General features: G+C 40.6%; 1 protein-coding gene across 1 annotated transcript in view; it reads right to left on the bottom strand.

The window, feature by feature from the left end:
• The window catches only part of EEPD1 (endonuclease/exonuclease/phosphatase family domain containing 1), an 80,381-nt gene that overhangs the window by 26,679 nt on the left and 36,420 nt on the right, over nt 1–17,282 (bottom strand). Inside the window, exon 2 of the mRNA XM_067562511.1 lies at nt 6,205–6,256. Coding sequence (XP_067418612.1) covers nt 6,205–6,256 — 52 coding nt within the window. The remainder of the gene's footprint in view (nt 1–6,204; nt 6,257–17,282) is intronic.

The raw sequence follows: 17,282 nt of genomic DNA, 5'->3' as shown, positions 1-17,282 counted from the left end.
GGAATTTTTTTAAAAAAAAAAACCTAAGCAAGGGCCTCTATTTAGCCTTGGAACTACCATACAATCCACATCACTGTGTCTGTGGGAGGATCCGAATATTCCAATCAACTGCATAAAGCGGATTTCTATTGTAGGGAGTGTGGCAAAACATGTCTTACTGGGAAAATGGAGTTCTGAAGCATCTTTAACACACATTTCATTGTTAACACAGAGGACCAGAGCCCCAGCTGGTGTGTGGATCTGGGCTAATTTATACCAATTGATAATCTGGCCCCGATTTTTTTTACCAGTGCTATCTTTGTTTTTGGAGGGGTAGATTATTCTTTTCACCGTCATGAGAATGTGCATGTTAAGTTTGTTTATTTGTTTGTTGTTTTAAACAGTGGTAGAAGAGTTCCAAGGAGATTTCTTCCTGCATATTCTGTTGGCTTCAAAGCACCAATGAGCATAATAATTTTAGCATATTTGCTGTGCATAGCAAAACACTTACGAGTTTGAACATAAAAACAGGAGTTGGGCTGGAATTTCACTTGGCTGTCTGTGCAGTTCAATCTGATTAACTAAACAGATTTCTTTTTAAATTATAAGGAGTGGATTTTCCTCAGTGGGATATTTTTTCTCTCTATATTTATTTAATGTGAACTGGCCAAGAACCATGGAGTTTCTCATCTTTAATTAGGGACTGTATACAATTACTTTTGTAATATTTAAAATTTAGATTAGATAGACAGTATACACATATCATGCGTATGTGGTGGTGATATCCACGTGATATATTGCAAATACCTTTGACCATCCCACATGTGCTCTGCCAGCTACTCAGTCTCCTCCAAGGTTGCATCTAAAGTTCCAATCTTCTCAGCATCTTTGCCACTAACAATGCAATGCAGACATCACAAATTCATGGTGTTAAGTCCTTTCCCCCACACCCAACCATCACATAAATTCCCTATATGTCTCTGCCTATGACAAAAGATAGCAGCGCTTTTCAAAACAAAGGACTATGAAGTCTACAGTTTAAATTGCCAAATAAGCAGCAGTGTTGTGACAGATGAGATAAGATGTGGCTGATTGAGGGAGAAACAGACAGATTTGGAGGTTTAAGATATATAAAAAAAAATGTTTCTTATAGCCTGAACTCACTAAGGATCCGGTAAAGCATCCAAGCACATGAATTCTACTGAACTCAATGAGACTACTTACATCCTTACAGTTAGGCATGAGCCAAAGCGTTTACATGGATTGGGGGTCAAAATGAAAACAAATGGGGTTGCCTTAACCAAGAATTTCCATTAGTGAGTTCCTTCTTCAATTCAAATCCAGACAGAGAACAACTCTTAAGGACTCACTCTTCTTATATGTTGATTTCAATGGGAGCTGATTTCAATGATTTCTGTCCAGTTGATTTCAGTTGGACCCATATTCCTCCTAGGGTCCATTTTACAACTGTCACTCACATTCAGTAGCACTTACTTGTGTGAACAGTCCCACTGAAGTCAAGTGAAATAACTGCTACTCTGTGTGAGTAAGCTATGCAGTACTTAGCCCAGACTTCTCTGGAGATCGTCACCTTAAAATCTGGATCAAGGAAGAAATCCCACCCGACCTAAGGGATGCCTTGATTGTTATAATTTTTAAGAAGGGGGACAAAGCTGATTGCAGAAACTACCGAGGCATCTCCTTGTTGGCAACTGCTGGGCTTATCCTCGTTAACTGCCTCCTTCCACTTCTGGAAGAAATTCTTCCAGAAACTCAAAGCAGTTTCAGACCATCCTGAGGAACTATGGACATGATCTTTACAGCACGTCAAATTCAAGAGAAGTGTGAGCAAAATCAACCTCTTTACATGGCCTTTATTGACCTCTCCAAAGCCTTTGACTCTGTAAACTGTGAAGCCCTATGGAAAATCCTGTCCAGAATTGGCTGCCCAAACAAGTTCATCAGTGTTCTGAGACTTCTGCACAACATGTCAGTAATGGTTGTCAGCAATGGGAATCAAACAGAACCATTTGATGTGAAAACTGGAGTGAAGCAAGGCTGCGTCATCGCTCCAACACTGTTTTCCATCTTCATCTCCACCACAATGCACCTCGCCGACAGAAAGCTCCCTCGGAATTGAAATTGTATATAGGATGGATGGAAGACTCTTTAACATTAAAATACTCAAGTCCAAAACAAAGTCTACAATAACATTCCTAATGGAGCTCCAGTATGCGGATGACAACATGATTGTTGCTCAATCTGAAATAGATCTCCAAACCATTCTCAATGCATTTTCAGAAGCCTACGAGAGTATTGGTCTAACTTCAAACATCAGGAAAACGCAAGTTCCTTATCAACCTGCTCCAAATGGAGAAATAAAACCCCCCTCCATTCAAATCAATGGAAAAATACTGGAGAATGTGGATCATTTTGCCTATCTTGGAAGCTATCTTTCATCAATGGTAGACATCAACGTGGAAATACACCACTACTTGAAATGTGTGAGTGCAGCCTTTGGATATCTGAGTAAAGAGTCTTCTTAAATCATTCCATCCTTGCTGAAACGAAACTCCTGGTCTACCACGCCATTGTTATTCCAACTCTGCTGTGTGGCTTGGAAACCTAGATCACATACAGAAGACATCTCAAAAGCTTGGAAAAGTACCACCAATGGTGCCTTTGCAAGATCCTTTGGATTAGCTGGGAGGATAGATGTACAACATCATCAGTGTCTTGATTGAAACTAATTCTACACCAGCACTGAGGTCATATTGTTCACATGCCTGACTCCCACTCCCCAAGAGAATCCTTTTCTCACAGCTGAAAGAAGGTCAGCGAAGTCAGAGAAGGCAAAGAAAGCGCTTCAAAGACACCTTGAAGGCAAACATGAAGAGGTGCAACATTGACATCAATATTTGAAAGACCCTAGCTCAGGACCATCCGGAAGGCTCTGTCGGAGGGATCTAAACACTTTGAAACAGCTCACCGACAGATAGAAAAGGAAAAGAGGAACAGGCAGAAAGAACATCAGAACATTCAATGCAGCAACACTGTGCCTATCCCTCCTGGAAACACCTGTCCTTATCGTGACAAGACATGTGGATCTAGGATTGGTTTATGGAGCCATCTGAGGACCCACTACTGACATCCCTGGAAGACAATCTTACTCGTTCACGAGTGATCACCCATGATGATGACCTAGCCCAGAGCAACTTCCTCTAGCTAAACCCAGATAATTTCGCCTCCAGGCTGGGTTTCCAAGTAAACCTTAAAATTAGGGCAGACCCCTGTGGCAGATATTTTGGCTTAAATAGGGCACTGTCAGGTCAAATTTAGGCCAAAAATTAGATTTGTCTAAAATTAAACTTCTACAAAACCTCAGAACAATAGAAATGTTTCCATTATGATTGTTATTATTATTATTATTTAATTCTAATGGAAACAGGTTTGTTTTGTTTTTTAAAACAAAAAATAAAATATTTCTTCAAACTGTATGAAGCCCCATATGTTGAAGCACTGTTCTAGTATATGAATATCTGAAAGTAAAACTGACCAATCTATTTGTTGTCCAAGCCGGAAAAAATGCAAAAAGTAAATAAACATAAGTAGTTAAAGATGAGATTTAAAAAACAACCAACTTTTGCTTTTGATTACCAAAGGCAATTAGAATACAGGTAAATAATTGAAATATACAGTCAGAGCTTTATCTTGCTCTTTTTCTTGTGTTTTTTAAGGAGTGTGCGTCAAAAACCAATGTGACATATATTGAATGAGACTATCACAGGTTGTTTTGATTCTACCACCACTAAGTAGGTGCTATGTTCATAGCTTAACTAACTAACTTAACTAACTGCTAACTCCTACCCTGCTCTGTGAGTCAAGGCAGTGCTGTCAGTCTCTCGCTTTCATGAGCATCTCCCCAAAATCCGGATAAACTTTTAAAAAAGACACAAAAAATTGTTAATAGTTATTGCCTGATCAGTTCTTTTCCCATATCTAGGCCCTGATTCTGCAAAGACCTATGCACATATTTAACTTTACACACTTTCGTGGGACTTTGCCTTTAAAGGGACTACTTCACAGTGTGCATGCAAACTTAAGCATGTGCACGGGTCTCTGTAGAATTGGGGGGAGCTCTTCCCTCTCCTCTACCTCCACAGATGTTCACATAAAGCCTTTTTAAGATTATATCTCACCCTCAGTTTTAAAAGGAAACTTTTAAAAATCAGCACAGGATTCTGTATCAAGAAATGAAAAATTAGGCTACTAAAGTTAAAGAAAACATAATATGAATGAATACCCAGTAAGATGATGTGGCAGAGGCCAGAAAACATATTAAAGGAAAAACACCTTTGTTAAAAACTCAGCTAGCTTAAATAAACCCACCAAAGCACCTTTAGACACAAGAAATCTAAGATGTGTGGATTAGTAAAAGATATTTAGTATTTTGTATTACTTCTACAGTACTATAGGATTAAATAGCAATTTACAAGACAAGATGAGCTGCGTATTCCACAGATGAACTCTAAGTAGACAGCACAGGGATTGCTATTCTAGTCCTGTGTACTTTAAAAAAAAAATTAAAAAGGGGGATGGGCAGAGCAAAATTATACATATATAACACAACACTTATTTTCCAGGAGGTAAAGTGGCCTTTTTTAGTTCTTCAAGCCTGACATAGTATCAAAGCAGATATAAAATATTCATAGGGCTCAATTTAGAAACATCTTTTTCTTATGTTGAGCCTTTATGAAGAGCTTCCGGCAAAGCTACAAACAATGGTTTGGCCAGCAGTTACTCCGCACTGAGGTCACCCTTTCTTGAGGGTCATGTTTAAGGAGGCATTTTGCCAAAAGGTAAACAGAGGTCTGCCAAAGACGTGTGGAATTTAAAGTCCACCAGCCCTCAAAGCAGGACACAACCAATACTAGACCTTACTAGATCCGCCACCAGAAACTACAACATGTGCTTGTTTGTTTTTATATATGTATGCATGGGTGAAAGTACACACACACACACACACACACACACACACACACACACACACACACACACACACTTTCTAATCCAGTTTTATTTATTTTATATATATATATATATAAAACTGAATTAGAAATCTAATTTTCTCACTTAAAAAGAAAGAAGGAACAGATATTTGATGTCCTTAACCAAAAGTCTTGCTCTTTAGTCTACTGAAGCCAATGAAACGACTCCCATTGACTTAAAGAGGTGTGGATAAAGCCTTGTCTGAAATTCACCCTGTTCAGAAACAAAGCGCAAGACACAGACACCACTTGTGCTGGCCTTCTGCATACAATAACAAGGGTTGTCCCAATTGTTCTGGAATGCTAGTTCTCTACACATGCTCACTCTGTATCTCCTAGTATTTCTAGAATATTGATTCTACTAAATGAATGCAGGACAGGCTATAGCAGCTGCAAATTGAGTGAACAACAATAGTATGTCTGGCTCTTTAATGGAATAGATAAGTATTTTTGATAGGCCTGGAGCTGGAGTGATTAGAAATACATGATTTTTATGATTTACAGGAAAAGCTTGGCTCCTGTGTGTATGGCTCTTTAAATCTGCTTACTCTGATCCCAAAAGGCCTGTTTGTGGTACACACTTAGCCTTGTCTCAATTTATGCTAAAAATTTCCCGTCACTGCAACTGGTACAGCTTCACTGCTGGGATCCCTCATGTAGACTGGATGCTAGTAATTGCCAGTATCTTAAATATCATGTTGTGTAGACTTGTTCTGAGAAGCCAAATTGTATCTTGTAGCTTCTCTGTATCAGTGCTGCTATCATTGCTTAAAGCCGCTTTCGCCCTTGCCATGCCCCCGAAACCCCTAAGGGATGCAGCGCAGAATTAAGGCCTTCCTGACCTCTCTGGACATTCCTCACCATCTTTCTATAAACCATATACTTCACCTAGCTACTAGGAACGTTGCTTTGGAAATGTTCCCGAGAGAGAGAGAGAGGGAGGGAGAGAGAGATTTCTTTTCAAATTATGCTATAAAGTAAAAAAGTCTCAAAAGAATACAGTCAGTCTGGAACAAATGTTGTCCCCCTGACACCATGTATTGTGAAGCTGAAAAGATGTCCTACTTATTTATGTTTTATGCTGTGTGATTTCACATAAAATTTGGAAGCCCTGCTGACATTAAAAGATTTGAGCTTGAATGTTTTATTGTTATTGTATAAAAGGTTAAAAAAATACCTTTTCCAGAGCATCTCTATCGATCAGGTCCTGCACTGCCAAGAGCTTGATGCTGTAAGGGAAAACACAAAAAAATGAATCATTTAATGGCAAACATTTCCAAAGCATTGGTTATATCAGAATTGAAATCTTGCCCTTAATTTTTCTCTTTCAGAAGGTTTAAAATGCTTGTTGCATGAAGCATGCAGGAGACTACAATAAATCATGGAACAGCCACTGTTACGTGCTTTGTTTGATCTGATATAGCTGTCCTACATACACCTTCCAGCACCTATCTTTTTAAGCATATTCAAATTTGCCATATTGGAGTAGTCACTGATCATATTTGCATAGTTTAAACCAACACTGAAAGATCTTCTGAAAACAAACAGTGAAGAAGTATTTAATAGAATAGTCATTGTTCTATCCAAATGTTTACATCCCTGAAGTTATTCTTTAACCAGTTTTGTTCTTAGATATCAACCGTTATTTACCAGTTTCCATGGCATCCATCACTGGATATTTGGGACACTGTATAAAAGTTGCAATATTTATAATAGAACTTGGCTCAAGATATTAAGGGGGAGGGGGAAACCAGTTACATAGACCACACACACCAAAGAAAACTGCCTGGAAAAAAGCATTCTTGAGCTCTTTGATTTGCCCCTTTTCTATTCAAAGCCTTATTCCTTCACCATTGCACAAATCTCTTCTTTATCTAACCTATCGCTGTTGGCCCACAAAGGGCTAAATCTTGCTCACCTTATTCCAATGACTTCAGTGGGGCTGTATGTAAGAAAAGCAATATTTGACCCTATCAGACAAATAAAATACATGAAGTCATCACTAGGTGAAGGCATGCACTGAGGTCCCATATCTATACTGGCCTCACCAGCTTAATCAGGAATATATTAAACGGAAATTACCCACTGTCCATTTACTGCAGTCAGTGACCACACACTGCCCCAGTTCTTTGTACACGTGCTTTTTTAGTACAAATCCCTACCCCATTCTAATTCCTAGTGATTGTTGACTGACTTTTTTTTTTTTCCACTCTTAGCCTGATATGCACAAAATCCAGGAGATTAACTCAAAGTTCACAGGGAACATGCTGTCGTTTTTCATCCAGACAATTAGGCAAAGGCTATGGTCAAGCTCCAGTGTAAATGGGCATTGACGTCAAAGGAGCTATGCTGATTTACACTACAAGAGGATTTGGCCCCTTTTGTTCTTTCATGGGAGAAGTGATTATAAGCGAACAAGCACTTTTTAGGTCTGTTAACCACAATTCCCCTTAAACTGTTTCTGAACAAAGTTGGCTTGTCAGTCGAGAGTTAAGCTATGTTTAACATTCAAAAACCCCCACAATGCTTGACATTAGAAGGAAGCTAGTTTAGGGCCAGCTCTAAGGTGACCAGATGTCTCAATTTTATAGGGATAGTCCCAATATTTGGGGCTTTTTCTTATATAGGTACCTATTACTGCCCCACCCCATGTGGTACTGAGTGCCTTATGGGAGGTGGTTGAGCATCCTCAACTCTAGTGGGAGCAGGGAGCCCTTAGCCTGTGTGAATTTCATTTTTGTAGGATCCAGTTTTGACTGTGGTTTGGAAAATCATTTAGCATGCTTTGGACTTATCCACAATGGCCAGCCAACTTAGCTCCACATCAGTCTAGCGGGAAATGGGGCTGGAAGAGTGTGTTAAAATGCACTAGCGAAACTGAGATCTCGGTCACTCTAGGGCCCTGTCTACACTAGCGAATTTCAGAAAAAAATTCCCACTCATAGTACCCTCAGTTTAGCTGCATTTCTAATCAAACTGGTGGGAGCTCTGGTGCATATAAGGCTCTGTGATTTCTGGTGTCTTTACAAGTGAAAAAATGAGCATAAGGAGTCTGGTATCGTTTCCCCCTCTTTTTTTTACCCCCTTCTAATTTCAAGTTCCAAAACCCAATTTAAACCAAACTCACCTCCCCAGAAACCCTTATATACATTCCGTACAAAAGAGTGCGTCCACGTCACATTTTGGACTTGATTCAAACCTGTTTGGGTGGCAGGTGGAGAAGCCACAGGCATTGTTTGCTGTTTTTCACCAGTGGAGTTTCACCAGTAGACATCAGACTATGTGCAGACATAGTGGCCAGACTATGCAATGCATCAGTAGCCTTAGCCCTGCCCCCTCGCAGAAATGTGTGTCTGCTTTAGGGATTGCAATAATTGACTGCAGATCTCCTGACAGAGCAGAGACTGCAGATACATTCCGCTGCTACGAACTCCTCCTGATGGACTCTCCACTACCAGCGTTCTCCATTATGCAGATATTGCCACTCCAATTCCCATACTTTCTTTCCAGTCTTGCAGCCAGCCACTGAACAAATTGTCCATGTGGCCCTGAGGAAGCTCCATTTTTCACCAATATACCCATGTATTTGCATTGCAGCAGGGAATGTTGCTCACAGCCATTGCTGAAGCGACTCAATGATTCTGGACAGCCCCAACAGTATATTAAAGAAGTAAAAACTGATTTACTTCTGAGTCCATGCTAGGAGCTGATGCATAAAGATGCCAGAGGAAGCCATCTGCAGTGTACAACACGAAGTTTTTTTGTCCTACAAAACCTTGGAACTATGCTGCATATTCTTGACTGGCATCTTACTTATTAACTATGTACATATATCCAGATATAGAGCACTCCTGTAACAGAAACTGGCGTAACACAAGATTAAATCAAGCCTTTTATTACATTTCTATGCCTTCCACTAAGAATTGGCATGATCTAAACCCTAAACATAACTGTGCCTTCACTTTCATGTACTTCTAGCTTTCATACCTTTCCAAATTTGATAATGACCAGGTGCAGTGAAGTATAGAACAGTTCCAGGCAATGTTTTTTTAGGTCTGCTAGGTCTATTGCTATCAGTACAGAGAGGTCTAGTATCCAGATAAAGACAGTTCAGACACTAATATGCTTCCACCAAAGGAGAAGATCAGAGAAAACATATAGCTCTAATGCACTGCTGCTATAGGAGTAGGAGGAATCTGGATAACTACTATGATTTACTAAGTATGCTGTACAACAACATTCTAGTAGAGTAGACAGACGTACTTAAGGAAAATGCAATTTTGAAACTAGAGAACCTTTCAATCCATTTATCAGAGAGCTCATAATTGAGCAAATAAGCATTGAGCAAAGAATGCATTTCAATAAAAAATGCTTTTAAACCACTACAGACCCACTGACTCTTGTTTTTCTTATTTTATGTCACTAATTCTATTTATTTATTTAATTTTAAAATTGTGCTTGTGAATTCCAAGCTTGTGAAAGAAGCTGGACAGACACCCTGGAGAAGGAAAACCTTTATTTACTCACAGAACAAGCAGAGGACTGGCGATGGCAGTACATCTCTCCCTACCCCACATCTTAATTTGGAGAAGCCCCCTCTCCTGGGCAGGCAGTGTGGTCTCTATGTTTATTTAATTCTTGGCCTCTCAGAGTTGACTGTCATCAAGGGCAACAATTAGAATGGTGATTTTTTTCCCCAGTGACGTGCACACTCATCCACTGGGTGAGGATTGAGACCCACTAACTTGCATCATGTAGGCCACTAGGCAATCATCATCGTACAGTAATAACTGTGGGTCATTATCTAAGAGGGCTGGATTTGAACTGCGTGCTTAGTGGCTAGTAAAAGGCTCCCTACCCAGTTACCCATCCCCCTGCACCACTGAGTGACCATTCACTAACATACCAAGCTTGGCACAGGAAGAACAGGAGACAGTTCATATGGCAGAATTCCTGTACGTAAGTACATTAGAAGTTCAATATGATCAGGCAGACAAAAGAAGAGGTTCAATAAAAAGGTTAGACTCAGAGCCATGCTGTATATAATGCAAACTGGGATTTTGCCTTTGCCTTGCATATACTGCGGAATAATATACTTAATATGCAAATTACTTTCATTATTTCTCTTTTAAAGTTGCTAGCTGCTTGTAACCATCATAAAGCATTTAATTTTTTTTTTTTTTAAATCAGAGGCAACACTTTAATACTTAAGGATGCTGCTGATTCTACCTATTTACTGGTTCATTTGTAAAAACACTATTTGTCGAGTTCAATAGACAATCTGACCTTCCGTGGCTGAAAGTGAGAGATGATGAGCCAAATGGTCATTACAACTGCCACTCTCATTACAGGTCCCCTCTGTTAGTGCATATTCTCCTACAGAGCTATTGTGGTTCCTTGCTATACGGTAAAGCCCATTAGAATTCCTCCAACCTGCCATGTGTTCTTATTTAAAACTGAATGAACTCAGCTAGACCAAAAAAGGTGTTTAAATGAAGAGAGGGATCAGTTTCCTTAATCCCATTGATTTATAGGGCTCAAATACATTTATTCAGCAGCCCCGGACCAACATAAAGCTTCTTTGTTATAGATTAAAAACAGACAACGGATTGCCAGTCTTTTCCACAGCACCTCACTGTTTTCCACTAAGGCTCTGTCTACACTGCAATAAAAGACCCGCACCATGGTTGTGGCTGATGCAGGTCAGCTGACTCGAGATCAGGCCACAGGGCTAAAAATTGAAGTAGAGACAGAAGCTCTAAGACCCAAGAGAGGGATGGGTCTCAGATCCTGGGCTCCAGCCCACACCCAAACAACTGCACTGCAATTTTTAGCCCCGCAGCGTGAGCTGGAGTCAACTAACCTAGGCTCCGAGACTTGGTGCTGCGAGTTTTTTATTGCAGTGTAGACGTAACCTAAGGTTGCACTCAGGATTTTTCCAGAGCAGTGAGGGTTGGTGAACCCAAACATTAATCCTCACCATATCACATTTCATTTCTTGAAGAAGATGTTAAAGATACTGCCTTGGCCACCTCTTCCTGTGCAGTGTGTCTCACTGGGTGGGCTACAATCCACTAGCTGGGAAGTTCTTTAGTAGGCCATTTCCTTCTATTTCTTCCAAGTTAAAAAAGGGATTCCAAACAATATGTACATGTGGCTCTTTGTGCATCTTCAGCTTGGCAATGTGGAGACTTTACTGGGAGCTCAGTGCTTCTGAAAATCAGGTCACTTATTCAAGCACCCACGTATGGTCTTAAGAGCCCACTTTTAGGCACTTAATTTTGAAATTCTTGGCCTAAAGCACCAATTCTGTAAACACTTAGGGGCTTGCACAGCTCTACTCATGTAATGTTATTCACATGCTTAAGTATTTGCAGGACTGGGGCCCAGTTCAGTAAAGGGAACATAGCTTCTTGGCAAGTAGGGGGACAGCCAGGGGGTATGACTGTAGATATATGGTTCTGGGAAATCAGGTTTGAGGCACACTATTAAGGCAGCATGAGGAAGCTTGTGTTTCTGCTCCCTGTGCCATAGCTATCTGTGCCACATTTGTTCTGTGAATACACAGAGCATGATCAATCCCCAGGGACGTCAATCCAACCATCATTAAACACACCACACTTTTTTCTCTAAAGCAGCCAACCTCAGTGTAACCTTGGAACAGTGTAACTTATTGGACAGCCAACGAGGACAATCTCATACTACCGGCTGATTGCAGTGTAAGTCCAGTAAAGAGCAATGATGATGTCCAATCATTTCTGCTTTCCACCCCATGCTATTTATTGGCCCCAGTTCGCTGTCCAGCAGCTAGATAAAATTGATCTCAATTCACTCTGCAGTGCTATACATCCTGGTTCAGTGATTAAACTTCTCCAGAAGCTTCATGCTTTCCACTAGTCAGCAGACAAACCTGACTAAAGTTAACGAGACAGGAATGCCACTTGATTTCTTTTCTCTCTGTCTCATTCTGCAGTTTACAGCTGTACTCAATCACCCTGGTCTAAACATCACAGATGTAATACAAAGGCTATGCAAAGCCATTCTACCACAAAAGCTACATTAAATACTAGTAAAGAGGCCACCTTGAACCCACAAACTTCTCCTACTCACCAAAAAAAAAAAAATCTACTCTTGAGGATTTCAACCCAGGGTCAAATGTTATGGGTGTCTTACAAATCCAGTAGTGTTCTGTAGGTTTCTGTTATAAGAGAAATCACGACTGATCGTGGATTAGGTGAACTGACACAAACCTTTAATTGGTTTAGAAATGTGGCAGAGACAGACAAACAAACAATTCACCTGCAGTACTGGCCCAAGGTACCTGAAGTCAGCTGATGTGGTTTCATCAACAGTTCCTTGCTCTGACTTTGTATTTCACATCCCCATTGAACTGACAGAACCTGATTTTGTTAGCATACAGAGGACAGTGCAAAGCACAAGTGTTTACTTCTTTTGCCAGACTTGAAGGAGAAAGGTGGTATATAAACTGAAGGATAGCTTTCAGTTCTTGGCTGATGAAGTGGAGGCTGAGTATATGCTTTTATTGTGGCAACTGTAAAACTGAGGAATGTCTTTTGAGACAGCCAGCTCATGACATCACAATGATAAAAATGCTGATTAAATGTGCTTTAATTGTTTTAAATTCATATAGAGGCTTAGGCATTAGCCATATGCTCCCTTTAAAAATAAACTAAGGGTGGAAAATCATAAGACGAGATAAGTCCCGCAGAGAGATAGTAGCATCCTGTTTGTTAAACTGAGCTGGGCTTTTTACACATGCAGCTGTTAACAACAGAATTGAAGTTGTCAGTCTCTACAAACCTGAGATTTAGTTGTCAGCACTACTATAATAGTGACTGATATCTTGCACAAAGGCAAGTAAAGAATTCAGAGGCAAACTCTGTGTACAGTTTGGCTTTGAGAAAACAAATCTTGTTAGAGAACGTGTCAACTAAGATGAGGATACACACAATTTTGCCCTTCCCATACACAAGGACAATCTTGTTTAAAAATGTGCTACTTGACTACCATGGAGCAAGTCTATGAGTCAGAATTCAGTCTCTGCTCCTCAGACAGTGAAACTAGGTGCTGCCTCTTACTCAAAGCAGTAGCTTAGAGCCAGGCCAATTGACCATGCTGCCTCCATAGGTATATGATTAAATATTAAATCACATATGCATTGATGTACTGACTGAAGATTGAGGCCTCTCTCATTTTTACTTGGTGATTTTTACAAGTTTGTCTACATCATAATGTTTTTCCAGTTCCAGTACAGCAGAAACAAAGGTCCTATAGAAAGCAAGAGATACCTAGAGTTTGGTGTCCATTAACTTGTCAACACCCAGGCCATCTGAAGTCCTATGGAAAATCAGGTCAGCTTCTCCTTTTCCACTAAAACCATCTATGTCCTTCTCCTAACCATACCTGTGTTGCCATGTCTGAATGCGGCTGGAACCTGTTGGGCACAGTTTATGAAGTAAACTGACAGGCTTTGGAGGTGAGCAGCATGCCATATTGCTTTGGGAATAGGTGCCACTTCATGGTGAAAGAAAGGGAGCTGGGAGAATTCCAGGAAAATATCTACAAGTAGAAATTCAAAATAGTGCAACCTAACTCTTTCTTTTTTAAATCAGAGTTCATCTAAGGCTCCTCTTTGTGTGAAAACGGCTGCTCGAGTGCAGTTTCACCTGCATACCAGCTTAGAAAGCATTTACAGACTCTGTAGCCAGGAACTGAGCCAGGTAAGTGGAAGGGCATGGGAGTGGAAATCCATCAAACGAACTGCTGTTGTAACATGGGATGGACAAACTCAATTCCCCAGTATTTGCACAGGTCCTATTGTGTGGACAAGGTTCAGAAAAATGCAGAGAGTAAGGAAACTATAATGGAAATAATAAGGGGAAATGTGAACCAGGACAGGCAGAAGATGGGCATGGTGACTGGGGAGCAGCAACCTCATACGCTGATACAACAAGGATTGAACCAACTTGCCCTACAGATTGAGTTATACAGCTACAGCTCTGTAACTGTGTGTGTGTGTGTGTGTGTGTGTGTGTGTGTGTGTGTGTGTGTGTGTGTGTGTGTGTGTGTGTGTGTGTGTGTGTGGGGGGGGGGGGGGGGGGGGGGGGGGGGGAGAAACAACTCATATCCCATATGGGCCAGCACAGCGGGGCACCTGGAACACATATTCACCGGTGGGTTATACAAGCACAGCAGAACCAAATGAAAAATTTTTCTTCTCTCTTTTCCCATTTCAATTATTACATGGCTCTTTGGTGTCCTGTGCTGCCCTCCCAGTTCCCTACCTTCCCAACCCTTTGCTTCAGGACTGCAGCCAACAGTGTTGCAGAATGTAGCTCTCTTTCTCCTGGTCCCTCCACTACTCTTACACTACAAAGAACAAGGAGATTTAATTTTGTAAGACTCAGGGACATCATATTGTGGGCCTGATTCACACTGGATTAATTCCACTGATTTCAATGGAATTGCAGAACCATTCAACTGGAATAACACAAGGTGAATTAGGGTTTGTGTAGATGTACATGTGCACCCACGAAGATAGAGAAGAAGATATCAAGACTAAGAAAAGCAAACTTCTTCCAGACATTCCAAAAGTGAGTGAGAAATGCTCACAAAAATGGGTCCTTCATCAGTCAACCTACTATGGAGTCAGAGGAAGAACAGGGAGGCAAGAGGCCAGTGTGGAATCAGAGGACCAAGGATTGAAATAAGAGGGGCAACAGCTCCCCTTTCTCTGCTTAAAGCAGGTGAACTCCCTTCTCCTCTCCGTGATCTGAAAGAGCACTGCTTCCTATAGACTTCCCTGCTCTCTGCCCAAGGGAGGACTCATCAGGCAGGAGGGAGTGAAATAGGAGAAACAGATGCCTGACTGGGAAATTTCTACAGGTTCTGGGCTTTTCTGCCAGGGATAGGAACAGCAGCAGCAGCACTTGAGAGGAAAGCACCCTATCCCGTTTTCCTCTAAGGGCAGGGCTGTTCCTCGGCCAGCTCTCCCATCCCTCCAGGGGAAAAGAGGAAGGAGATCAGACATCACCTAACTCAATTCCCCTTTGCATAATATTTCCCTTACCGAAAGGTCTTTTATATCTTCTAAAAGACAGGAAGTGGCATTGGGAATTTCTAATATTTCTGTGGAAAACTCTATTTTCATTCCTTTTAACATCAGTACAGATTCTCCAACCTGGTCGAAATTGAGGCCGGGAGCTCTAGGGATGTGCGCTTATAGCCAGCTGCACATGCTGCAGAGACTTTTGTTTCCTTAGGCCCTGGGCTTTCTTGGAGACGTTTCTTCTCACGTCCTCATTCTTTTTCACCTTCCTGTGTCTCTTCACCACACATTAATGCAAAGCCATGGTACTGACACCTGTGATGACACCTATCAAAATGGATTAACCTCCCCCCTGATCTAAATCTACTTTAATCACTACTTACGGCCTCCAAGACCATCAGGAGATCTGCATGTATAAGGGGTTGCTTTTTTACTGGGTTGGAACAAACCCTGTCCCCCTTCGATGCAGGTGACATAAAAGTATAATACTGCAGATCAGCAAATGGAAATGCTGATACCTATTCCTTTCTCTAACCAAAATACATAAGTCATATTTAACGTCTTTGTTTTCAGTTCACAGTTGATAGATACTAACCCAAAAAATGCCACTCAGCCTATTTATATTACACCTTTATAATAACAAAAAGTCATCTTATTTGCCCCAGCTATAGTACATATTGGCTTCCTATTACATTTAACTATCGACATTATCCCCTACTGAAAACTATCTTACAGTATTTAGAATAGTTTTGTTATTAGGGAAAACATGCTGTATAAAGTTTCTGGTATTCATTTTTTTTAACCTTCAGGGCACATCAATTTTCTCAGGCTTTTGTTAGATAGGATGGACTAGGAAGAGTGTTGTGTGTTCGTGCATTTGATTTTTATTGAGTCATTTAACTTGGCTTTGGGCAAGTCATTTAACTGACACTGGGTTATCAAAATCTGACTATGGGAAGAGAAAGGCCAAGATTTAAAACAAAGATTAGAAGCTCATAAAATCAAAAGTGACTGAGTGTTTCCAAATACAGAACTATATTATATGGCAAGTGGCCTTTCACATTTGGCTCCCTTTCTGAGATCTTCTGAATCACTTCCCACTTGGATTATATTTAGTAGCTCCAGAAACTGCACCATTTCCAATCCTGCCTTACTGCACCAATAGAAAGATTGACTAACCCTTAATTAAATGATACTACAGATGTTTGGGAAAGGATACATAAATGTGAGCAATATTTTACCATCATTCCTCCATTTGGAATGATTAATATTAACAGTAATACAATTAATATTAAAGTAGTGCTGGGAATTAACTGGGATTCTAGTTGAAGCACTTACTTCTGGTGCCCTTGCAAAATGGCTTTAAACAGCCAAATGTAATTTCAGGTTATTTGCCTCCCTGATTCCCTAGAGTGCCTGAGCCAAATACTATGGCTCTTTCAGTGTTAAAATGCATATCCTTTTCTCACCTACTCTCAAATTTTTAATGCAATATTATTTGGACTCCCTTTTCATATTTGCACATTTTAATCTTTCAAAGAGACAGGAATGTGAGTTTAAAATCCTAGAAAGAATTGCACTGGACTTCAGCGCACTGGTTCAAATAGAGCTCCCCAGAGCAATGATATGTTCTGGTGGTGTGGGAATCAGGATGACACATTTTTTGGCAGTGTCTGAATACTAGTAAATACTAGTCCAATGTTACAGAAATAGGATAGAGTCATCAATTACTGGCTGAATCAGTACACAGGACTTCAGAGTCTTTTATAAAATGGAATACTGTTCTCTTTGGTTGTGACAGTGATTGACACTCAGAAAGTGGGTTCTAGTTTTAAGGGACTGGTAGATTGGCATGCCAGTTGTGTTTCATGTGAGAATCTTATTTACAAGACTTAGAACTGGTCTGCACTTAAAAACTAGATGGACCTAGCTATGGCGCTGTAAGCAGTGAAAATTTTCGTGCCCCGAGCACCATAGTTAGGTCATCCTAACCCCAGTATAGACACAGCTAGGTCGATGGAAGAATTATTTCACTGGCCAAGCTACCGCCTCTCAGAAAGGTTGATTAACCACAAAGAAAAACCCCTTCCGTCGACATAAGAAGCATCTACAACGTGGTATTACAATGGCAAAACTGCAGTACCATAGCTGTGCTGCTGTAATATGAACATGGCCTAATGGCATGG

Source organism: Emydura macquarii, unplaced genomic scaffold (genome assembly GCF_026122565.2).
Source record: "Emydura macquarii macquarii isolate MOO-44397 ecotype Brisbane River unplaced genomic scaffold, CSIRO-AGI_Emac_v2 contig_2432, whole genome shotgun sequence".
NCBI classification, from domain to species: domain Eukaryota; kingdom Metazoa; phylum Chordata; order Testudines; family Chelidae; genus Emydura; species Emydura macquarii.
This window is presented reverse-complemented; position numbering and strand designations above follow the sequence as displayed.